Here is a 26,008-nt window from a genome sequence, read left to right as displayed (position 1 = left end):
GGTGAATGGTCCACGACATGTCGCGGCCGCACTGCTTGGCTGGTTTGGCCTGAACGAGCCAGTCGTCCAGGTAGGGATACACGTGAACACCTTGCCTGCGAAGGTGCGCTGCCACAGTCGCTAAGCACTTGGTGAAGACCATGGGAGCAGTAGTGACCCCGAACGGCAGAACTTTGAATTGGTAATGCTGATTGTTGATCGTGAACCTGAGATATTTTATGTGACTTGGGTGAATGGGAATGTGGAAATATGCATCCTTGAGATCCAGGGTGGCTAGGAAGTCGCCCTGACGGAGCAGCGGCAGGACCTGTTGTAAGGTTAGCATGTGAAAGTGCACCGAAAGGATGTATTGGTTGAGGGGTCTGAGGTCTAGAATGGGCCGCAGGGACCCGTCCTTTTTTGGAATCAAGAAGTACAGAGAGTACACCCCTGTACCCCTTTCTTCTACAGGCACGAGTTCTATGGCTCCTTTTTGTAGCATGGAGAGTACTTCTTGCTGCAATAAGTGCGTGTGCTCTGCGGACATAGGACGGTTTCTTGGGGGTATGTTGGGGGGGGGGGGGGGGGGGGGGGGGGGGGTGGAGGTCAGTTCTAGACAATAGCCGTACCGGATAAGTTGTCTCACCCACCTGTCTGTTGTGATGTTTTCCCAGAGTGGCAGGAACTGCTGGAGTCTCCCCCCGACAGGTGTTAGATGGTCGGGGGCAGTGACAAGAAGTCACTGTTTGTTGGGAGTGGAGGACCTGGCATTGTTATTGCCGCGGCCTCTCCCTTTGGCGCTGTTCCCACGGTATCCACCCCTGGTGTTTTTAGTGTAGGTAGATTGCGTGTTGCCCTTGCCGTACTGGGAATGCTGTAGAGCCTGTCCTCTTGTTGCTCCCCTGTTACCGGAGCGACGAAAGGAACTGCCCCGAAACTGCTGGGACTGGAGAGCCCCCATGGATTTCGCTGTCTCAGTGTCCTTTTTCATTTTCTCAAGTGTTGTGTCAACTTCCGGTCCAAATAGGAAGTCCGGATTAACCGGCTGATTGAGCAGAGTAGTTTGGATTTCGGATTTAAACCCTGAGATGCGCAGCCATGCATGGCGTCGCAGCATTTCGCTAGTATTTACTGCCCTTGCTGCTGTGTCCGCTGCGTCCAGTGCGCATTTGATTGACGCATTGGAGATCAGTTTCCCCTCTTGTATAACCATTTCTGCAGCTTCTCTGTACATATCAGGCATGTGCTGCAGTAACTGTTCTAGGGTGTCGTAGTGCGCCCTGTCGTATCTAGCCAACAGGGCCTGTGTATTGGCTATTCTCCAAATGTTAGCGGCTTGCGCTGCCACACGCTTTCCAGACGCTTCAAAGATCTTTGACTCTTTGTCCGGAGGGGGAGCGTCACCAGTGGATTGAGAGTTAGCCCTTTTGCGCGCATTAGCCACCACGAGGGAGTCCAAGGGGAGCTGGCCTTTGATATAGGTGGGGTCCACTGGGGCAGGCCTGTATTTCTTGTCAATCCGGGGGTTGATAACCCTGGCTTTAGTTGGCTCCTTGAAAATGTCTGTGGCATGCTTGAGGACCCCTTTAAGCATGGGTAGAGTCTTAGTGGAGCGTTCAGATGTGGATAAGGTGTCAAATAAGAAATCTTCATCCACTGGCTCGGCATGCATTTCGACGTCATGGTTAAGGGCTGCCCGCTCTATCAATGCATTAAATGCTGCGATGTCCTCAATTGGAGATGGTTTAACATTGTAGGACTGAGAGTCAAGAGTGGTATGGGGGTCATCAGGGTCATCGCCTTGATCACCTGCCCCTGCCCATTGATGCAAGACATCCTGATCAGTGCCAGTGTTGTAAGAGTAGGCCATTTGGCCATAGTCCACATTCAAGTCCTCCTCACTCTGTGCTGGAGAATGAACTATGTGTTGCGAATAGTCCTGAAGTGGTTCAACAAGAACCGGAGAGGTAGAAGAGACCAACTTCTTTTTGAGGGGAATCCTGTAACCTTCCAAAGGATGTTCAGGCGCGATCTTCCGCTTGTGGACGGTAAGCCTGCCCGACTCCGAGTCAATAAACAGCTTTGCCTGGTTGTCGTAAGAAGGCTCGTGATAGACGACCTGTTCATGTGAGGACACCTTCGCCATCTTGGAAGCCTCGGCGGTGTCACGGCGTTCGAGATGCTTTGGACGGGCCGTGGGCGGAAGCCCAAACTTTATTGGCGCTGAGCCCGCAGGTTTCGAACCTGAAGCGGCTGTTTCGGGTTTCTTCGACGCCTGTGTAGGCAGCTCGCTTGACCGCGTCGAATCGAGCTCCCGGCGCGGTGCGCCTCCATCCTTGGGCGTCAACGACACTTTCGGGGCGTCTTTGGTCGAGGGTTCAACCCGTTTTCCAAGCCCAGCCTTGAGTCCTGAGAGGTGTGGCTCGAGACTTTTACTCAACTGAAGGCTTTTGCCCTTCTCGCCATGTTTGGTCGTTTACGTCGGCGCCGACGCCGAGCTCTTCGAGGCGACGTGCTTGCTGGTCGAGGCCTGCTTCGATGTCCCAGTCTTGGAGCCGACGGGCATCTTCGGCGCCGAAGGATCGTCGACAGCCTTAGAGGAAGCGTGCGTCGACGTCGAACCGACCACCAGCTTGAGTAGTTTCGGTTTCGATTTTGGCTCCGTCTGTTTCGGTTTCGATTTCGCAGAATCGACCGATGGCTCCTTTGAAAGGGTCTTAGCCTGGCTTAGGCGCGGGGCTATAGACCGTGAGGAAGGATCTTGGCTAAGGCCTTTCGGCGATGCCTCGACCTGAGCCGGAGGGGGCGGAACGTTAATGACAGGCCCCATAACTGCGGGCGGACTCGGTTCTCCACCGGAGTCGTCATCAACGGCCCCAAGGGCCTCATCGTCGTCGTCCCCTACCTCGACGACGTCTTGGTCGTGGACGTATTCCTCGGCTTGCTCGTCCACCTCGAACTTGGAGTCCTGCTCCGACGCCGGTTCCGACATTTCTTCGGGAGCGTCCTCTTCTTCCTCTTCCTCATCTTGGAAGAGTTCCTCGTCCCCGGCATCGAAGATGTTCGCAGGTGCTGGTGCCGACTGTTGGGCCGACTGCCTCGCCGCGCGTTGAAGTTTAATAGTTTTCTTTGAGCGGAACCTCGAGCAGGCGAAACATTTTGACTCGTCGTGGTTGGGGGACAAACATGTATTGCACACTGGGTGCACATCTAAGTTAGAATATTTGAAATTACAAACGGGGTCCGTTCCATCGTCGATGTAGCCTGGGTCTGTGTTGTCGACAGAAATTACTTCTTTCGACGTCGAGTGAAGAACCGAAAGGGACAGGCACCGAACGATACAATACCGACGCTGTGAAGGCCTTTTGGCCTTAGGAATAGAAAGAGTACAAGTTTTTGAACTGGAGTCGAGATTAGACATCCGAACCCAATGGCGGAAAAAAACAATCTGGGGATGGAGAGGATGCCCATGCGCACTGTAGTCCAGGGGAGGAGCCACCTATCTCGTGATACTTCGAAGACTCTTCCAGGACAACAATGTGCAATCATCCGGACCCAACACTAGGCGGCGATCTATGCACAGATATGAATTCAGCAGCCCTCATGCCTCGAACGCGGTAGCGATGTTGTTGTCATTGAGGAGTGAGTCTCCTTCTCGACAGTTGTTCGGGCCTGATTCTTCAGTTGGGAGAAAGGCACAACAATATCCAATGAGAGAGGTTCCTCCGGTGTGGAATGAAGAAGTGCCTGCTGGTGCAAATAATAATCCGCCACTTGTACTGGCTCATTTTCAGCGTGTCTGGGTGCATGTTCCCTGGAAGCGTGCTGAAGTTTTAGCTATTAAGCAGTCTTTGCCTGATCCACGCAAAAATCCAGCAGGGTACTATAAAGAGTTGACTCAGACTGTGGGTTCATGTATTATGAATTTGGCGGACATCGACATGTTGTTTGGCAATGTTGTTCCACAACCTATTTGGAGTAAGATTCGTCATACGGATCATGCGGTTGAATTGTGTGATACATGGGTTAATCTTAGAGATGCTGACAATAGGCAAGTAGGCGGTGCTAAGCCTGAGGATTTGATTACTGAACTTCCTGATAAGATTATTACGTATATGAAGACTCTAATGCCCGAATTGCGTGTCAATTGGGACAAGTTGTCTGCATGCAAGCAGAAGAAAGACGAAACAATGTCTGACTTTTTCACGAGGTTCGAAGAGACATTCGTAGATCATAGTGGTCAGGATATGGCTACCGAGGGTGGTCAGAGATTGTTTGTTGACAAATTTGTACACAATTTGCTTCCTGAATTGTGCAATAAGTTGAAGGATTCTGAAAGTGCTTGGGCTGTTTCCACGTCAGCACAAATTTTGGCTACTGCCCAGTACTATGAAAATAGGCGCAAAGATGAGTTAGAGAAAGCGGATAAGAAGACTAAGGAATTGAAAACTAAAGTTCTTCTACAGCAAGCTTATCCACCCCGTACTAATAGTCAGCGCGACTATAAGCAACCTCAGCAATATTCGGTAAACCCGCAAAGAAACGAGCCTTCTCAACAGGGTTTTCCGTATGGTCCTAATCAGTGTGCGTATTGTAAAGAAGAGGGTCATTACAAGAATAGTTGTCCGGTTTTGTTGCAGCGTACGAATGGTGCTTCTGGTGTACGTGGTAGAGGTGCTCAACAAGTGCCTAGAGGTAGATGTCGCGGACAGAACGTACGTCCTTTGCCTCCGCAGAATTCAATGAATAGTTTTGATCAGCAACAGGGTTCATCTGGTAGGCCAGCTCAGTACTATACGGACGATTATTATAATGAAGGTGAGGAAATGAATGGTAATGATTGTTAGGACAGCCACGGACAAAGAGAGGGAGTTGTTTCAGTTCCAGTAGATCAGAGTGGGCCTTATGTTGAGGTGATTACATCAGGTGTGTCAGAGCCTTTTCTGTTGGATACTGGTGCTACAAAGAGTTCTATTATGCACTCTAAACTCCCTGGCGCACCTTTGTCTGGCGAAATGAATGTTTCAGTAGGTTTTTCTGGCGCCCCGGTTAGGAACCCGATTTCTAGTCCTATGTCTCTTTCTGTTGGACCTTATGAATTCGAAGCACCCCTTATTCTGACGACAGGTTGTGGGGAGAACCTTTTAGGATTGGATTTGTTGAAAAGACTATATGCGACGGTGTATTGTTCTCCTTCGGGAGTACAACTTACACTGACTGGGTAGGAAAGTGATCTCCCCGATGTATTTGTCGAAGACTACACTTCCGACAGAATTTTCTTCTCTTCCGGATACTCTTTGGGCTACTGGTCCTAACGATGTGGGTCTTTTGGAAATACCGCCATATGTTGTGACATTGAAAGCCAATGTTAAAATGCCACGCATTCCCCAATACAAGATCTCTGGCGAAGGTGAAAAAGCATTGTTAGCGATCATTTATGATCTGATCGAAAAAGATGTAATTGAAGAGACAAGAGGCAACTTTTGTAATAGTCCGGTTCTGCCTGTTTTGAAATGTACTGATCCTTCTCAGCCACCTGTTTACAGGTTTGTGATTGATCTTAGAGAGGTAAATAAAATAGTTGTGCCGCAGTATCCCGTTGTCCCTGATATCACTGCCCTATTGACTATGATTCCAGCTTCAGCCACTTGGTTCTCGGTGAATGACTTGAAGAATGCTTTCTTCAGCATCCCGATTGCCGAGGAAAGCAGGGATATTTTTGGCTTCAGTTTAGGAGGCCGAAGTTTCCGCTTCAAACGCGCTCCTCAAGGCTACTGTGAAAGTCCGATATCAAACAAAAAGGAGGAAAGAGGATAAAGAGTCCATTCGTTTCCCCTTAACAAGTAACTAATAATCAAAAAGAGAACGGACACTAGTATCTGCAAAAACCATTAGTTTTTATCGAAAACCCTCATAGACATCCTGGAGTTATTATAGCGGTATATCTTTTCGTCCGCCCCATCAGGAGTCTTGGCATCGTCATTGGGTCAACGATTAACGTGCAGTATGCCTGCCTCACCCGAGGCTACTTCTGGTGTATGCAGAAGTGTCCAGAAATGAAAATTAGTATCTAAAAAATAATGACTTAGCCAAAAGGACTTGGTTTTTAATCTAAAAAATAGACTAGTCACTAATATTAAAAAGAAGTTGGGATATTAAGGTAGTTGAGTTACTAAACTACCATATCGTTCTCAAAATATGTCGACATGTTTCAGCTCACGGGGCCCACAGAGGGTCAGGGGAGCTTTCGTCAGGACAAGAACAAGAAAACAAACAAACAACAAATATATATAACTCATACACCTTTTGTGTGTATGGTGAAAGTGGCACAATGGAATTTCCAAGCTGTGAAAGAAACCAATAGAATAGTTGTATCAATGGTATGTTCACTAGGTTAAGGCAGACATATATATAAATAATAGCATTATTTTATGCATAACACAGGTTAACCAATTTGCGGCGTAAACCTTGTGTGTTTGAGGAAGTAGGAGTAACTTCATGGGCTTGGGAGGGGATGGTATATACCCTTGAGTTGTTGATTTACAGGGTTCTCAATGTAACAAAAACTGTGCTTTCAGGTTTCTTACAAACATTCATTTGTATCGTATACAATGCGGTATTGAAAAAGTATGTCGTCTATTCACGTATCACATTCGTAACAGTATGGTCAAAGCACCGGTTCACATTCAGGTGGCATGCATAATGAAAATACTGGCATTATTGAGGTATGATAGCGGGGTCAGATATAGTCAAAAGTGCTTATACATGAGGGCACAAAATGTATGTTTATATATCGTCGGGACCGGGAATGTGTGGTATTATAAGCCGACTCGTATGTAAATAAATCACTGGTATTGGATTTAGACAGACTAGAACATTCGCGGCTTGTGCTCAAAACCCCATGCAAACACCATGTAAAACCCCCGTGAAGTACCTTGTGTTTTCAGTAGATAGATATCCACAGGGACTTAGAGTCGCTTCTGGAGTTGCTCTACATTTTCGAAATATTATAGTGCCTCTGGTTAGTTGTTGGGGTTTATCTTACCTCTTTTTCTTGAAAACACGGCAAAAACGCCATTCTTACCCATGCGGCATCAACTTGCGAGCCTTGTGCTGACTCTGCCCCCGGCTGAGGGCGGGTCTTGTGTTGCTGGTCTCTTATATGGGCCATAAACACAAAGGAGGGACCATTTGTTTACGTGGCCGATATAGTAGGCTGATGTATTGGACTTAAGGAACCCGATTTGGGGCGTGGTTACCGGCAGGATGTAAATAGCGATATAACGATTCTTATTACACCCAGTATTAAGCATGTGTACGTGTTATCCATATTTTGCGCTACAGAGGGTAAATAGTCAGATGTACATCATATCAATCCGCATTGTTATTTTTTATGAGGGTGAAAAGACCCATGGGTCGGAGCAAATGTTCATTTAGAAATCGGTGTGTAGTATATTTACAGTGACAGATGTAGGCAGAAATACATTTTTTGTTCTAAATGAATAGAGTCAGTAGAATTGATTCCATGGGATGTGATCGTTCTTTCCTATTACATCAGTCTTTAAACGATCTACCCATCTTTGTTCTTTATTGAAAAGAACTTGTTCTGCATTTTGGCCCTTTATTTCAAGCATTTCTAGTACTGTCCACTTCAGCTCATCACATGTATGGCCAGCCTCTGTGAAATGGGTGCATAATTTGGTCGTTTTCTTTTTTAACCTGACATTGCTCCGGTGTTCCCCTATGCGGAGTTTGACTTTCCGGCATGTCATGCCCACATATTGTTTTAGACATGGGCACGTGATAAGGTATATCACATGTGAGGAGTTACAGTTAGTATGGCTCCTTTGAGTCCATTTTAGATTGTCATTTAACTGTAAAGTCTTTGTACTCGCCGTAAACTTACACACTCCACAGGCGCCACAGGGATAATGTCCAGTGACTGGCACCATATGTACATCTCTGATAGTCGACTTTAAAGGTGTTTTTCTAGGTCTCGTGTGTACAAGAAAATCTTTTAGATTTTTAGTTCTTTTGTTCGCAAAACGAGGCTTTGGCCAGTTCAATGTTCCAGAGGTTAGTATCTGCCAATTTTTCTTGATGAGTTTTTGCACCTCATAGGTCGCTGGACAAAACGTTGTCACACAGGTGGCGAGATCTTTGACTGGTTCTTTTTGCGTACTTTGTAGCAGGCAATCTCTTGGTTGATTAGAGGCTCTTTTTTTGCATTTTGATATTATTGTTGGTGTATAATTCCTTTTCTTGAGTTTTTGGCTCAATTCTTCTGCTTGTTTTTTATAGTCCTCATTTTTTGCTACAATTCCGCTTGTGTCTAAGAAATTGGCTGTAAGGGAGATTATCTCGTAAAGGGCGAGGATGGTAACTGTGGTAGGACAACAAACAGTTTTTGGCTGTCGGTTTGGTAAATGTTTTTGTCTCCAATCTACCATTCTCAACGAATATGGTGAGGTCCAAGAAATCAATTGTCTGTCTGTGTGATGTAGAGGTGAATTTTAGCCAGCGGTCTCTGTTGTTTAACCATTCCATAAATATTGTGAGGTCTGTTTTTGTATCCCAGACGAGAAGGACATCATCAATATAACGTTTCCAGTATTTTATACTGGAAACGTAGGGGTTGGTATCATGAAGAATACTTTCTTCTTCAAGGCGACTCACGTAGAGACCCGCCACCGACGGCGCAAATGCGCTCCCCATGGAGGTGCCATGGCATTGTAAAAATAGTTGGCCATTATATTCGAAGTAATTTTCTTGCAAAGCCAGTCTGCAACATTCGAGTATGAAATGGCGTGGGGTCTTATATGTCCAATCTTGCATAAAGAGCAGATCCTCCAACATTTTTAGGGTATCTTCTTGGGGTAGGCTGGTGTAGAGGGATTCTACATCCAGCCCTACCAGTAGCATGGTGTCTTGGTCGAATTCCACATCTACAATCTGGTTCAACAGGTCTCTCGTGTCCTTTAGATATGTTGGCGTCTTTTGTACCAATGGTTTTAAAAACTCGTCGGCAAATTTAGACAGTGGCTCGAGCAGAGAACCAATTGTATCCTTCTTTTGTAAGGATTACCACCCCGCCACCCTTATCTGCGGGTTTGATTATAATGTTCTCAAACCCGCAGATAAGGGTGGTAATCCTTACAAAAGAAGGATACAATGAACAATGCCTGACTCTACTGTCCAACAAAACTTTCTACAAACAATTGGATACTGATCCCACCGAGAGATTGACCAACACGATCACAATTATGGTACACGAAGCGGAACTGAATAGATGGATATCAAAAAAAGAGGCCGAATTTTTAACACCAAAGGTACCCAAAACACCTTTCTTCTATTCATTACCAAAAACCCACAAAAATAAAACACCTCCACCTGGACGCCCAATAGTTTCGGGAATTGGTTCTCTGCTCGAGCCACTGTCTAAATTTGCCGACGAGTTTTTAAAACCATTGGTACAAAAGACGCCAACATATCTAAAGGACACGAGAGACCTGTTGAACCAGATTGTAGATGTGGAATTCGACCAAGACACCATGCTACTGGTAGGGCTGGATGTAGAATCCCTCTACACCAGCCTACCCCAAGAAGATACCCTAAAAATGTTGGAGGATCTGCTCTTTATGCAAGATTGGACATATAAGACCCCACGCCATTTCATACTCGAATGTTGCAGACTGGCTTTGCAAGAAAATTACTTCGAATATAATGGCCAACTATTTTTACAATGCCATGGCACCTCCATGGGGAGCGCATTTGCGCCGTCGGTGGCGGGTCTCTACGTGAGTCGCCTTGAAGAAGAAAGTATTCTTCATGATACCAACCCCTACGTTTCCAGTATAAAATACTGGAAACGTTATATTGATGATGTCCTTCTCGTCTGGGATACAAAAACAGACCTCACAATATTTATGGAATGGTTAAACAACAGAGACCGCTGGCTAAAATTCACCTCTACATCACACAGACAGACAATTGATTTCTTGGACCTCACCATATTCGTTGAGAATGGTAGATTGGAGACAAAAACATTTACCAAACCGACAGCCAAAAACTGTTTGTTGTCCTACCACAGTTACCATCCTCGCCCTTTACGAGATAATCTCCCTTACAGCCAATTTCTTAGACACAAGCGGAATTGTAGCAAAAAATGAGGACTATAAAAAACAAGCAGAAGAATTGAGCCAAAAACTCAAGAAAAGGAATTATACACCAACAATAATATCAAAATGCAAAAAAAGAGCCTCTAATCAACCAAGAGATTGCCTGCTACAAAGTACGCAAAAAGAACCAGTCAAAGATCTCGCCACCTGTGTGACAACGTTTTGTCCAGCGACCTATGAGGTGCAAAAACTCATCAAGAAAAATTGGCAGATACTAACCTCTGGAACATTGAACTGGCCAAAGCCTCGTTTTGCGAACAAAAGAACTAAAAATCTAAAAGATTTTCTTGTACACACGAGACCTAGAAAAACACCTTTAAAGTCGACTATCAGAGATGTACATATGGTGCCAGTCACTGGACATTATCCCTGTGGCGCCTGTGGAGTGTGTAAGTTTACGGCGAGTACAAAGACTTTACAGTTAAATGACAATCTAAAATGGACTCAAAGGAGCCATACTAACTGTAACTCCTCACATGTGATATACCTTATCACGTGCCCATGTCTAAAACAATATGTGGGCATGACATGCCGGAAAGTCAAACTCCGCATAGGGGAACACCGGAGCAATGTCAGGTTAAAAAAGAAAACGACCAAATTATGCACCCATTTCACAGAGGCTGGCCATACATGTGATGAGCTGAAGTGGACAGTACTAGAAATGCTTGAAATAAAGGGCCAAAATGCAGAACAAGTTCTTTTCAATAAAGAACAAAGATGGGTAGATCGTTTAAAGACTGATGTAATAGGAAAGAACGATCACATCCAATGGAATCAATTCTACTGACTCTATTCATTTAGAACAAAAAATGTATTTCTGCCTACATCTGTCACTGTAAATATACTACACACCGATTTCTAAATGAACATTTGCTCCGACCCATGGGTCTTTTCACCCTCATAAAAAATAACAATGCGGATTGATATGATGTACATCTGACTATTTACCCTCTGTAGCGCAAAATATGGATAACACGTACACATGCTTAATACTGGGTGTAATAAGAATCGTTATATCGCTATTTACATCCTGCCGGTAACCACGCCCCAAATCGGGTTCCTTAAGTCCAATACATCAGCCTACTATATCGGCCACGTAAACAAATGGTCCCTCCTTTGAGTTTATGGCCCATATAAGAGACCAGCAACACAAGACCCGCCCTCAGCCGGGGGCAGAGTCAGCACAAGGCTCGCAAGTTGATGCCGCATGGGTAAGAATGGCGTTTTTGCCGTGTTTTCAAGAAAAAGAGGTAAGATAAACCCCAACAACTAACCAGAGGCACTATAATATTTCGAAAATGTAGAGCAACTCCAGAAGCGACTCTAAGTCCCTGTGGATATCTATCTACTGAAAACACAAGGTACTTCACGGGGGTTTTACATGGTGTTTGCATGGGGTTTTGAGCACAAGCCGCGAATGTTCTAGTCTGTCTAAATCCAATACCAGTGATTTATTTACATACGAGTCGGCTTATAATACCACACATTCCCGGTCCCGACGATATATAAACATACATTTTGTGCCCTCATGTATAAGCACTTTTGACTATATCTGACCCCGCTATCATACCTCAATAATGCCAGTATTTTCATTATGCATGCCACCTGAATGTGAACCGGTGCTTTGACCATACTGTTACGAATGTGATACGTGAATAGACGACATACTTTTTCAATACCGCATTGTATACGATACAAATGAATGTTTGTAAGAAACCTGAAAGCACAGTTTTTGTTACATTGAGAACCCTGTAAATCAACAACTCAAGGGTATATACCATCCCCTCCCAAGCCCATGAAGTTACTCCTACTTCCTCAAACACACAAGGTTTACGCCGCAAATTGGTTAACCTGTGTTATGCATAAAATAATGCTATTATTTATATATATGTCTGCCTTAACCTAGTGAACATACCATTGATACAACTATTCTATTGGTTTCTTTCACAGCTTGGAAATTCCATTGTGCCACTTTCACCATACACACAAAAGGTGTATGAGTTATATATATTTGTTGTTTGTTTGTTTTCTTGTTCTTGTCCTGACGAAAGCTCCCCTGACCCTCTGTGGGCCCCGTGAGCTGAAACATGTCGACATATTTTGAGAACGATATGGTAGTTTAGTAACTCAACTACCTTAATATCCCAACTTCTTTTTAATATTAGTGACTAGTCTATTTTTTAGATTAAAAACCAAGTCCTTTTGGCTAAGTCATTATTTTTTAGATACTAATTTTCATTTCTGGACACTTCTGCATACACCAGAAGTAGCCTCGGGTGAGGCAGGCATACTGCACGTTAATCGTTGACCCAATGACGATGCCAAGACTCCTGATGGGGCGGACGAAAAGATATACCGCTATAATAACTCCAGGATGTCTATGAGGGTTTTCGATAAAAACTAATGGTTTTTGCCGATACTAGTGTCCGTTCTCTTTTTGATTATTAGTTACTGTGAAAGTCCATCAATATATAGTCAGGCTTTAAAAACACAGCTTGATACGATTGTTTTTCCTGATGGCGCTACCCTTATTCAGTACGTCGATGATTTACTAGTCGCTGCAGATACTGAGGAGATTTGTAAGGAAGCCACGTTGTCGTTGTTGCGTCATTTGTCTGATTTACATCACAAAGTGTCTCTTTCAAAACTGCAATATTGTCGCCAAGAAGTGACCTACTTAGGTCATCCCTTATCGAAGGAGGGAAGGAAACTGACCCCAGAAAGAATTCAGGCAATTGCAAAATTGAGTGTGCCAAGGACACAGAGAGAAGTACGTGCTTTCTTGGGCATTACATCATATTGTAGACAATGGATACCAAATTTTTCTTTGTTGGCCAAACCTTTGGTGGCATTGACCTGTAAAGATACACCGAATCCAGTTCCGTGGTCTGAAGATTGTCAGAAAAGTTTATCCGAATTGCGTGATGCATTGTGTTCGGCTCCTGTGTTGGGTACCCCCGACTACAGTAAGCCCTTTACACTGCACGTTCATGAGAAAGAAGGTTGTGCATTGTCAGTGTTGACACAGTCTTTTGGAGACAAACAGCGTCCATGCGCGTATTTTTCGTCGACTTTGGATCCGGTAGCTAAGGCGTTGCCGAGTTGCTTGAGAGCCACAGCGGCAGCAGCTGTTTCTATTCGACAGTCTGCTGGATTAGTGATGAATAACATGCTGATTGTGATGGTTCCACATGCAGTGGATACCTTATTGAACCGTACCAAGACACAGCATTTAACTAGTGCTCGTTTGTCAGGTTACGAGTTGACACTGTTAGCGAGTCATGTGCACATTAAACGATGCAACACGTTGAATCCAGCCACGTTGTTGCCGATTTCAGTTGAGACAGATGATGATATCGAACAGCACGATTGTTTTCTGAGAATGGAAGAAGAGAAGAAAGGGAGAGTAGATCTAAAAGATACTCCTCTTGTGAAGTGTGATAATACCTTATGGGTGGATGGTTCATGCTTCAAGCTTGTGAATGGTGATACGACTGCAGCATATGCTGTCACGACTTTGCGTACGATTGTTGAAACTGCACATATCCCACATAATTCAGCTCAAGCAGCAGAGTTGATTGCACTTACGAGAGCGTGTGTGTTGTCGAAAGGAATGAGAGTGACCATATATACTGACAGTCAGTATGCCTTTAGTGTGGCTCATAGCTTTGGACGTTTGTGGCGTGAACGTGGATTTTTAACTTCGCATGGGACGAAGATTCAGCATGGTCAGTTGGTGAATGAGCTTCTTGAGTCACTGACCTTGCCATTACAAGTTGCGATTGTGAAATGCAGTGTACACAAAAAGGTTAATGATGATGTTTGTCGTGGAAATGCATTTGCTGATGAATCGCAAAAGAAACAGCAAAAGATGTAATGAATCGAATGTATGTTGCAGGCCCTGCAAGATGGGTTGGTGACCTTGGAATGTGTGAAGATACGATTGAGAGTGTGAAATCCATTCAAGCTGAAGCTACAGAGAAAGAGTTGAATGAATGGAGAGAAAGTAAGGGTAGATTGGATTCGAATGGTTGTTGGATTGATTTGTCACAGCATCAGAGATGGTTGTTACCCGATGCGTATGTGCTTGCAGTGGTGACGATGGCTCATGGAATGGCACATATTAGCGTGAAAGGGATTTGCAAGTTGTTGGCTCCGGTTTGGCAGAATGCGGGAATTCCAAAATGTGCAGAGAACTTGGTGAAGAACTCTATGGTGTGTCTGAAAAACAATCCTGGTAGGGGAACTCCAACTCCAGCTGGTCATTTTGCGCCTCCAACGTATCCGTTCGAGGTTTTGCAGCTAGATTTCATCCACATGGAAAGGTGCAACAATTTGAAATACGTACTCGTTGTTGTTTGTGCCTTTTCGAGATGGGTAGAAGCATATCCCTTAAAAGACAACACTGCCATATCCACAGCTAAAGCCCTTGTCAAAGAATTCTTCCCTAGGTTTGGAATGCCGAGAATGGTCTGGAGTGATAATGGGAGTGAATTTGTGGGTCGAGTGATGAAGAAAGTATGTGAGGGGCTAGGTATCCAACAAAAATTTCATGCTGCAAATCACCCCCAATCAGCTGGACTAGTAGAGTGCTATAATGGCACACTAAAACTAAAATTGGCCAAGATCCAAGCGAGTTCTGGTCTTAAATGGCCTGACGCTCTGCCTTTAGCACTCCTATCAACGAGAATGACTGTGTATTCGCGAGTGGGACTTAGTCCCTATGAAATTGTGTTCGGCCGCCCGACCAACATATGGGGAGTGCCAAGGCCAACAAAATTCAGTGAAATCGAACACCCTGTACTGCTTGATTATTTGTATGAATTGACGGCTAAATTGCGTGTTTTACACCAACAGGTTCACAATACTCTGCCTCAGGTCTCTGAAACTCCAGGACATCCTATCGATCCTGGATCATGGGTGCTGATCAAGAACTTCCAGCGGACAAAGAATGACCAGCTCCGTTGGACCAGCCCCCACCTCGTCCTTCTCTCAACAAGATCAGCTGTTCGAGTGGAAGGGAAATAGAACTGGATCCACGGCGTACACTGCAAGAGGATTCCTTTACCTCTACCGTACGACCGGTGGGTCCACGAGGGGATCGCTGACTCTGAAACTGAGACTGTGCCTCGTTTTCTGCCTTTTAGTGATGCACGTGTAAAAGGAACAATTTCTGAACAAGAAAGCGACAATATTTTGCAAGCAGCTGTGCCCCCGTCAATTCGATTGAACACTACAGAGCCTGAACTCTTGTTTCAGAACCAGACAGTACCTGGAAAAAGCCGTTATAATTTGAGGCCGAGAACTATGGACAAATAAAAATAATTTTTGCTATTTTTGAAAGTGCAGCTCTCTCATCTGAGAAACTTGCTCATTTTTGTTTTTCGAACCGCCATCCGGGTTCCGCTGCTAGGGTCGCGGTTGCCCAAGTCTTCGGAGTGCAGCTGAAGACGTTAGGTCGACAGTTCTGGTCGGTCTAAGGGAGTTGCCCTGGACTGACAGAAGCATTCCTTAGCATAGAACACCCTACGCCCGCGGGCAGCAAATTAGAGAGGATGGAGTTTTTCGAGATTGAGAGACCTGCCAAACAAATGAACTTTAAAGCCAGAATGTGTATATTGATGACAAAGAAACGATTTTTGATATTATGTATTTTCATGTTGCTTAGTGTAATGACGTTTTTAATAGGATATGTTTTATTCTCTTTTCAAGTGACCTTTGCACCCACTACACAGCTCACACCTCCTTCTACTTTTTCCTCGCATTCTTTTCACCCTCTGCCTGAGCATGAGTCCACTAGAAGATTAGAGTTTATCAATGACTCCTTCATTCAGCTCTTACACCAACACCAATTAGTAATGAACTCAACAAATTGTTGGGTGTGTGGTCTTATGCCACATACAACAGATAAGGGTATCCCATACTTGGTCTTACCATGTAGCTACAATGGTTCTTTGTGGGCGTTTCAGACGATGTTCATATATGCCATCGAACCATATCCCCCACGTTCCACGAGAAGTAACTCAAGCAACAAGGCATTGGTAATGGGAATCGCAAATATGAGCAGAAACATTGACTCGTATAGAACGATTCCCAGAGATGAGTTACAAGCTTACACTAGATGGAATGTAACAGGATATGGAGTCACTCTGAGTGAAAACCAGCGAGCAAAGAGATCCTCCCCGATCTGGATTGTACCCCATCAGGGTCACCTATGTCTACAATGTAATGGCAAGAATCCCAGAGCTCAGCTAGGGAAAAGTGTCTGCACTGAAACATACGTTTTTTCGTCCCAGACTTCCCCTCCGTTTCTAGCAGCTAAGGGTACCTATTTCATCTGCCATGATAGAGCCTATACATGGTTGCCCCCTGACTTTTCAGGCACATATTTTGTTTCGTTCCTGTTGCCTCCCACCTACACGGCCGCGGCAGATTACCATAAGACAAGGATAGTTAGAGGTGTCCTCAGTAAAGAAGACACTGCAGGACAAGAATTTGGAGATTTCGTAAAGGGTTTTCTGCCGTTTTGGGGGCCTATGGTGAACAGCAAGAACATAAGGCAATTGACAAGAGTGGTTGAATCCACTGTAGTTGAAACTGCCGGTGCCCTTAGTAATTTGACGGCTGAGCTCCAGTCGGATCGCCTTATGACTCTTCAGAACAGGGTCGCCTTAGACATCATACTTGCAGACCAAGGTGGGGTATGTAAAGTGATCCAATCAAGTTGCTGTATTTTCATCCCAGATAACGCTCCGACAGTTTACCAGCCCATTTCCAAACTGCATAAGATCTCTGAATCTATTCACGTGGATAAAGGAGATTGGTCATTGATGGGGTGGTTCTGGGAACTGATATCTGCCTGGGGATGGAAGATTCTGATAGTCATTGGGATGATCCTAGCCACTCTTTTCCTGTTCTGTATGTGTGTACAGTGTGCTCCTGCAATATGTGGCCTCTGTGCTACATCGTGTGTAAGGAAACCTGTATCAAGAAATGAGCTAAGTAATAGGATGATGCTACAGGCAACATCTCAATGACTTTATGAATATAGACCTGGGCTCAGATTAGCGTGAGTATAGGTTATTGCCTATGTAAGGGCAAAAGGAGGGTCTGTGGTACTGAAAATTCTGGACCTGTGTTATAAACATCGTCGTATCATGACGATTTTGGTATCAGCAGACCGGTACTGGTTAGAATACTATGCACAAGCATTTCCGTCATATTCGGGTGACGAAATCACCCTGAAATCAGAGTTTTCGTCCTGAACCCTCGGGTTCCATTTTGTGAACGGCAGCCATTTTGTGATTGCCCTCACATAGGCCCAATGACTAAGGCCAAACTCGAGTCTGAAGGACACGTACACCTTTGCTGACTCCTCTGCGACCTGGGCAAGCTGACTCCACTGCCTGAAGCCAAACCTGTTCGGCCAGTTCCTTTCCCAGTGGCCGAATGAGATTAGTATCGAGGCACAACATGTCATAAACCTTTCATCGCACACAAACCATGCCTAATCTTACACACACCTGTCCCTGTTTCTTTCTTTATGACTTGCTTTACGAGGAGGAGGTGCCCGTTTGTATTGGGGGTCCGTCGATATCTGATGAAAATACTGGGCCTTGCCGGGTAATTGATTGTGGGCTGGACAAACTGAAATATGGGCTTGTCATCATGACTCTGCTTTTTCTTTGTAGTGAAAATATGTGAATGGTCAACTGTAAAATAAGGAATGTTTGCCTAAAGCATATTATTTTGTATAAAGGAGAAGGCTGGCTTTGTAAGATTGAGCAGTCTCCTGAGAATATACACCGTGTTGTACTTCTAGGATACCTGTTACTGGCTGCAGCCAATAAATACGATCTTTGACTTCACCAAGAAGACTCTGTGTTTCTGTAGTCTGAAACAGGAAGAACTCGAAGTCTTTGGGTGTGTTCCCTGGCACCGCTGGGTTCCGAAAAACCCAGTACTTCAGAAGTCACAAAAACACATTCTTATGGAGTGCCCTCGATGAGCATGGACAGGAACATCCAAAAGAGGAAGCACATGGAAACTGTGCAAGAGTCAGAGACAACAACAAATGTGCAACTGACACCACACAAGTGCAGTGACAGGAAACACCAGAGTGAGCGAATCATCACAAAAACCTCTTTTTCTCAAAAGACAAGACCCAAGATGCAATGGTAGGGAACTCCAGAGTTAGTGGCAACAACAAATGTGTTGCTCTCAAAGGGACCACACAAAGTGCAGCGACAGGTAACTCCAGAGTCAGTGACAACAACAAATGTGTTATTTTCAAAGACGCCACACAAAGTGCAGGGAAAGCAAACTCCAGTCAGTGACAACAACAAACTTGTTGCTCTCAAAGAGACCACACAAAGTGCAGCGACACGAAACTCCAGAGTCAGTGATAATAACAAATGTGTTATTTTCAAAGACGCCACACAGAGTGCAGGGAAAGCAAACTCCAGTCAGTGACAACAACAAACGTGTTGCTCTCAAAGGGACCACATAAAGTGCAGCGACTGAAAACTCCAGAGTCAGACACAACAACAAACTTGTTATTTTCAAAGACACCACACAAAGTGCAGGGAAATGAAACTCCAGAGCCAGTGATAACAACAGACTTGTTCTCAAAGAGACCACACAAATTGCAGTGACAGGAAACCCCAGAGTGAGCGAATCACAAAAACCTCTTGTTCTCAAAAGATACCACCCAAAATGCATTGATAGGGAACTCCAGAGTTAGTGGCAACAACAAACTTGCGATTTTCAATGAGACCGCAAAAAGTGCAGTGACAGTAAACTCCAGAGTCAGCGACAAACAACTTGTTATTCTCAAAGAATCTATACAATGAGCTGTGACAGGAAATCCAAATGTGGCAGCAGGCAGCACATGGAGGTCATGCTAGAGTCAGTGACAACAACAAACGTGTTATTCTCACAGAGACCATACAACGTGCAATGACAAGAACATCTAAATGTTGCAACACACGGAAATCACCCAAGAGTCAGTGACAATAAACTTATTATTAGAACATAGATCACACAATGAGCAGTGACAAGGAATCCAACCACCCCAATGCATGACGCCCATGCAATAGTCGATCAAAATACAAAATGTATTATTCACAATCATCAAGTGTAATAAGTGAGCAGTGAGAGAAAAATCAAAACACACTAAGCATGGACACTACACAATGTAGAGTGGCTCTTTTTGCTTTCCCCTTTCAATTTAATCAATTTTTCTTACCTCTTACGAGGCAGTGGGCTGAAAAACAGTCCCAGCCACATGCACTTAATTGGGCTAGTGTTTTTATTTCCAAATTGCAATAACTGTCACGCTAATGTGTCAACAGTCTGTGTGGGCAGCACCCTGTACAGGTGTAGAGTGTGAAGCGAAACATGTACTTGCCCCGGCTACTTCTAAATATGGATAATATTTAGTAGTATTTTTGAAATTCCCCTCTTGTGGTATAAGTTGCAGAAAATCCTGAAAAAACACAGCAAGCTGGTGACAGCTGAGAGTAATTCAAGTGGACAAGTCAGACCTGGACATTTCTTGAGGTCAAGAAAGCGAAGTTGTAGGAACCCTCCTGAAACCAAGAAAAGTGGACTGAAGATTAAGGAGACTGTCAAGAAGAGGCAGAAGTGTGACCAGAACTTATGTAACAACTTTGGGCTAAGAAAAGACTTCAATACTTGAAGACGGACACCGGTCACGCCTCAGTGAAAAAGACACAGACTTGTTGGCTTCAACTTTGTGAGTTTTACCAATCTGAGCATTCAGCAAGGCTGAGGTTTCATCTATCCAAAGAGACGCTGATCATGGAATCATATTGTATCTGCTAAGCAAAGACATCCTCCATGCAATCATGAAGTAACTGCCCTCCAAGGAAGCCACGAGGAGGTAACTATATGCACTCCCGATTCCTCGGAGCCCGATACAACAGGCCCTCTCTCCTCTTACCTTAGTGTGGGTTTGGGGGTGCTGAGGACACTGTCATTGTCTTCTATTTCAGGCCCACTGACACTGTTGTTGTACTCGTCGAGGCTGTCATAAACCAGGCCCATGTCCTCTTCCACCTCCTGTATCCCATCCACCGGGTCAGAGTCTAGAACCTGCATAAAGAAGAACTCATTATAACCTGAGTACTCTGCAAGCAAGGCCAAGCAATCACCCAGAACAGAAGGGTTTACATGTGAGAGGGACAGGTTCACCATAAGAGGGGAGACGTCAGATATGGAAGCACTGGGAAAGTGCAATAAGTGATGGGAAATGTAAAATCTTAGTCTAGCAAAAGATGAGGAAGCGCTCAGAAAGAGAATTTCTGGCTCGGCCCATACAGCTCCTGCTTCAGCGCCAGGATACCTTCCAGGGCGAGTTTTACACTACACAAATACACATAAAAGGAAAGATGTATGAATCACCTCCAGTGAGGGAAAGAGAAGGAGTCTAAGGAAAAAGAGGGGTATTTGTATGAGAGTGTGGGGAAGCAAAGTGAGGAAGAAACCAAGGCTCCTCAGGGGTGAGACAGTGCTAGAGCTGTGTCGCATATATCCGAAGAGGGAGACATAGGCACTTTGGTGTACGGTGGGACTTGGGGAGTGAGTAATACCCTGAAAAGAAGAGTTAGGGCCCCAGAAAATCGGTCTGAACATTCTTCACAATCTAATGCAATAAGAACTTTTCTTTAATACATTTTAACCCTCTCCTTAAAAAAAGTAACTTACCTCATCTGTCACTTTAAATCTCTTTAAGAGGGCTACAAATTTTTGCTTGAAGTTTGGTTGCTGAAACAAATAAGAGGGAGTGAGTGAATATGCATTAGTAACCTGCTTGAGCCGCAATCAGTGACCAGCCATGCAAACCTGATGCTTACGACTTATCAATCTATCAGTCTAGTTGTGCCCCGAGGTGGCACCCTTACATTGATTGACACTGGTCAGGCTATACTCATTGTTGTGCTAAACCTGCCTTTGGCCTTTGAACTGTGGAACATGGCCTTCTAGTGAGAATGCTTTCTGGTTATAGCGACTGCACACATGGACACTCGGTATAAACACTATTGTAACATGAGCTATACTGTCCTCCCCAAAAATAATTATTAATCTTTAAAGACTAAAAAACGAAAACGCCAGGAAGGGTCTGGATTTGAAAACGTTTGCCCAGGTCACACGGCACTTAAACACTCCACAGACTCCCAGTGGATGCAAGAGTCAACTCAAGACATTCTGCAATTGGGGGCCAAGGCTACCAAGAACTAGCCCATGAGTAAGCTTCACTCCATCTCTAACTGCATGACCCCACAATAGCCATACAAGAGGTGCAGACCTGGCAACCAATAACTGGCAGCCAACTACTAGTAACCAATCACTGGCAGCAAATTACTGGCAGCCAAGAGCAGGCAACTAATCACTTGCAGCCAATTGCTGGCACCCAACTGCAGGCAACTAATCACTTGCAGCCAATCTCTGGCAGCCAACCGCTGGCAGCCATCCACTAGTGCCAACCAATGGCAGCCAACCGATGCAAACAATTACTGGCAACCAACTGCTAGCAGCCAGTCACTGGCAGCCAACCACTGGCAGCCAATAGCTGGCAACCAATCACTGGCGGCACTGGCCCTTCAACTCTGAATGAATGAATATAAGCTTTATAAATGGTGAATTCAGCCCAGGGGCGTCAAGGTGCTGCGGAAAGAGGTCAAGAGTACTGAGGTGCACATATGTACAAAGCTTGGAGAGTAGAGAGAGTAAAAAGCCAGGTCTTCAAGGCTTTACGAAAGAGAGAGTGGGAATCCAGACCCGAAATTGAGAGAGTGATGGATTCAAATGTTTAGCCGCAGAATCAGAGAAGGCTCTGCCTCCCCACCTATCTTTCCTAAAACTAGGGACTCTCAGCACGTTCTTGCTAGCCGATCTTAACTGCTTAGTGGGGACATATCTCTGGAATCGTTCTACCGCGGCTGAACTATGGAAGTATCTCGCTATGCGGTCTCCGCAAAGCCACTACAGCTCCCCTAAGAGCCTCCACCAACGCGGCAGCGAGACTCATCACTGGCTCGAAAAGAAGGGCCCACATTTCCCCTGACCTAAAATCTCTAAACTGGCTGCCATTTGAAGCCAGAATCCACCCGAAAATAGCATGCATGACGCATAAGGCCTTACATCACAATGCACCCAGCTATCTCACACAAAAACTCACAATATCCGGTGGGATAAGATCCACAAGAAGTGCGGAAAACCTCCTTTTGAAGCCACAAAAATTCAACAAGAAAGAAACTTATAAACGATCCGTCTCAGGAATGGCACCCAGGATATGGAATGTCTTTCCACCGGAAACAAGACTGAACCCCTCCACCTCATCCTTCAAATTGGAAGTAAAAGGCATCCTTATGGCAAAATTCACTTAAACATAGTCCCATGTTTCTGTGAGAACTTCCATACCCTTTATCAAACTTGTCAACCTAATCAATATATTTTCCATTACCATGCTTCGTCAGTTCGCCCCTGCTCTGCACCTTACTACTTTGCTGTTTGTATGCTCTGTGATTTGCTGTATATTTGACTTTCTTATCCTTATTGTGCTACTGTGACTCATCAGGCCGCTCCTGTTCTGCATCCTGTTGATTTCTATGTATTATGGTCTTGCATATCTTTAATGTATGACATAACTAAACTTATTTATTGTAGCGCGCTCTGATACCCGCAAGGGTCTTGTCCGTGCTCAATAAAACTTTCAAATAACTAAATAAATGCCGTCTGACCCAGTGTTGTAGAAGGCCTGATGAACCAGGCAGAGGGCTTTGAATACAATTCTCCGATCAAGCTGAAGCCAGTGCAGATTCCTGATGAAGGCCGAGATTGAGTGATGTTTGGGAAAACCCATCCCCAGCCTGGCAGCAGCATTCTGCGCACGCTGAAGTCGATGAACAAACCCCTTGTTAATACCCAGGGGCATACAATTGTCTAATCTAAACAACACAAGGGCTACAGTGGCCTGTTTTAAGACAGAGAAGGAAAGAAATTGGGAGATCTTTCTGAGAATCCTTATCATCCCGAAGGAGGTAGAAACTGTCCTATTGATTTGGGGGCCCAAAGAAAGAGAGTTGTCAATTATGATGCCCACATTTTTGGCACTGAGGCCAGGGCAGGGAAAAGGACCAAGCGTGTCCGGCCACCAAGCGTCCGCCCAAATGTCGTGATGGTTTCCAAAAATTAAAACCTCAGTTTTTTCCCCATTAAGTCTTAAATAGTTCTCTCCCATCCAGGAAGCCACTGCCTGCATACAGTTTTTAAAATTCGCCGCTGATGCTTCCACACTGTCAGTGATAGAGACCATTATTTAAGTGTCATCAGCATAGGATAACACTTCTAACCCAAATGATTTTACCACCCTGGCGAGAGGGCTACATAAATATTAAAAAGGGTCGGACTCAATGAGGACCCCTGAGGGACTCCCCAGAACAACGGAGTCAGTTGAGTAGAACTGACCCATCTTGACCCTTTGTGACGGGTCCATAAGAAATGAGGTGAGCAGATTCAGGGCAAGGCCCTTAATCCCAATTTCCCTAAGCCTCCCGAACAATCTTAGGGGAGAGATAGTATCGAAGGCCGCTGTAAGGTCCAGAAGGATAAGCAAAGTCCTGTGACCAGCATCAACATGACTTAAGAATGGAGGTTAATGTCGTCTCAGTACTATGCTCACCCCTGAACCCATGCTGCGAGCCATCGAGCAATTGACGTTCCTCCAAAAACGCGTTGAGATGGAAGCTCAGATGCTTTTCCAAGATTTTCGCTGGGACAGGTAATAGGGAAATGGGACAGTAATTTTTTAGTGCAGCTGGATCCAAGGCGGGCTTTTTTAAGAGGGGTTTAACCACCGCAATTTTCCACGCGATGAGATACTGCCCAGATGTAATGACAGTATTAAGAAGTGTGGTCAGAAGAGGAACAATAGCCTCTCTTCCCAACTTCAGAATTCTCAAAGGGCAGGGCTCCAGCGGGGAACCAGACTGGATTCCATTTAACATCCGCTCTGTATCCTCTTGCAAAAGAGGGGGGAACTCTGGGGCACAACCTGAGCTCACAGCGCAGATGGACCAAATCACGTCTGACTTAGAAAATTTCTTAAAAATGAAATTGTCAAGAAATCATTTTTCAGTCATCTGGATATTGTGTTCAAAGCATGTGTGGTGGAAACTGTAGCCCATTTTGCTAGCCTCTGTCGATCTAATGTCCATTGTCTGTTCGATAAGGGTTCTGCACCTCTGATGTCTGCAGACAAGTGTTTTGAAATCATTGCAAGATGACAACTAGTGCTTTACAAAAACCCTCAACAAGGAAGGGGTTCTGACCAGATGATATCAGCACTTACCCTGGTCAAGGAGGTCGTTCGAACCATCTTCCTTCGCGCTTTCTTGGGCTTGCTGCTTAACTCATCCTCTTCATCATCCAGATCCTAAGCGAAAGAAGATATTCATTCACACATGCCTCTCATTCATACAGTATCAGGCTGCACCTGATCTACCAACTATCGCACCCTAGTGAAGTGAGGATAAGGGGTTAACTGCAGACATTGCTATGTTAACATAAGCAAAATATATGCTTAGACACCATTTTGCCGCTTTTTGCACACAGCACTACATGGCTCTGTTCTCGTAAATAAACTGCTTGCGCCTCTTCACATGAAAACTGTCTGTTTTTCACATATCTAGGTGCACATTGTGCCCTCAGTCTGCACAGCGTGTTCAAGGTCGAATAACAACGTATGCTCTTAATTCATGTTGATCAGTCCCACGCACATAAACATAAAAGAAAACACAGCTGCTCAAACTAAAACTCAGGTGCATTTAATATTGCATTGCATGCATGAGGAGGCACTTGGAAAAAACCTTTTCAACTACAAAGAGCTATGATTGTCCTGGGATGTGATTCACTTAATCTGATCATGGAGGTATGGGGTCCCCGTCAAAGCCTAGAGGTCTTCTTCCATTATTACTTAGAACTAGCTCCCAGCACGGGGAGGGTGGTAAAGGCACTGTAGTCCAGTTTCCACTGTCATTATAATATGATTTCCCCTTTTGTGCTTTATGGAATTGTAACCATGCTGGTTGTATTATTCTTATGCATCTTTTTGCTAGTATTGGCGAGAGTACTGCATCTTAGAGCACGTTAGTTAAGATAAACATTTTAAACTATATCGTGTCTCTGATTACTCACGTTGTGGACTAATATGAGTGTGAGAGCTAAAGAGTGTTCTCGATTCCCACTATTCCTGAGAGTTTACTAAGTCGCATGTTCTAGGTTGTCTAATCATTGGTAGCTTCACTGTAGTACGGAGAACGAATGAGACACTAATGCTAGTCGGATCGGGGTTCTAGGCACTGAGGTGGGTTTTTTGGTACACCACAATACACCAAGGTCCTGGTTTCCTGCGCATAGTCCTGTGCATGAGCAGAATCCCTGCAACACTAGAACCCCTTGCGCTTTTCATTCATACTGCACCCAGCCAGCCCCTGCTCTGGCTATTCCTTCACTCTAGGTAGTGCCCCTCCAGTCTCTCATTTGTTGCTGCACCCGGCCTGCCCACGCTCTAGCAACTCCTGTACTCTGGTCAGTGCTCCTCGAGTCTCTCATTTGTTGCTGCACCCGGCCTACCCCTGCTCCAGCTATTCCTGTACACTAGGTAGTGCCCCTTGAGTCTCATTTGTTGCTGCACCCGGCCTGCCCACGCTCTAGCAACTCCTGTACTCTGGTTAGTGCCCCTTGAGTCGCTCATTTGTTGCTGCACCCGGCCTGCCCCTGCTCCAGCTATTCCTGTACTCTAGGTAGTGCCCCTTGAGTCTCATTTG

At 45.0% G+C, this 26,008-nt stretch overlaps 1 protein-coding gene across 1 annotated transcript in view; it reads right to left on the bottom strand.

The window, feature by feature from the left end:
• Positions 1 to 26,008, bottom strand: part of LOC147706698 (phosphofurin acidic cluster sorting protein 2-like) — an 825,692-nt gene that overhangs the window by 268,431 nt on the left and 531,253 nt on the right. The window contains exons 7-9 of the mRNA XM_086925834.1: positions 24,532 to 24,615; positions 20,886 to 20,945; positions 20,122 to 20,273 (exon numbers count right to left, since the gene is read on the bottom strand). Coding sequence (XP_086781960.1) covers positions 20,122 to 20,273; positions 20,886 to 20,945; positions 24,532 to 24,615 — 296 coding nt within the window. The remainder of the gene's footprint in view (positions 1 to 20,121; positions 20,274 to 20,885; positions 20,946 to 24,531; positions 24,616 to 26,008) is intronic.

The sequence above is a fragment of the Lissotriton vulgaris genome, chromosome 6, assembly GCF_964263255.1.
Source record: "Lissotriton vulgaris chromosome 6, aLisVul1.2, whole genome shotgun sequence".
Lineage (NCBI taxonomy): Eukaryota > Metazoa > Chordata > Amphibia > Caudata > Salamandridae > Lissotriton > Lissotriton vulgaris.
The sequence above is the reverse complement of the archived record's forward strand: the minus strand, read 5'-3'. Positions and strand labels throughout refer to the sequence as shown.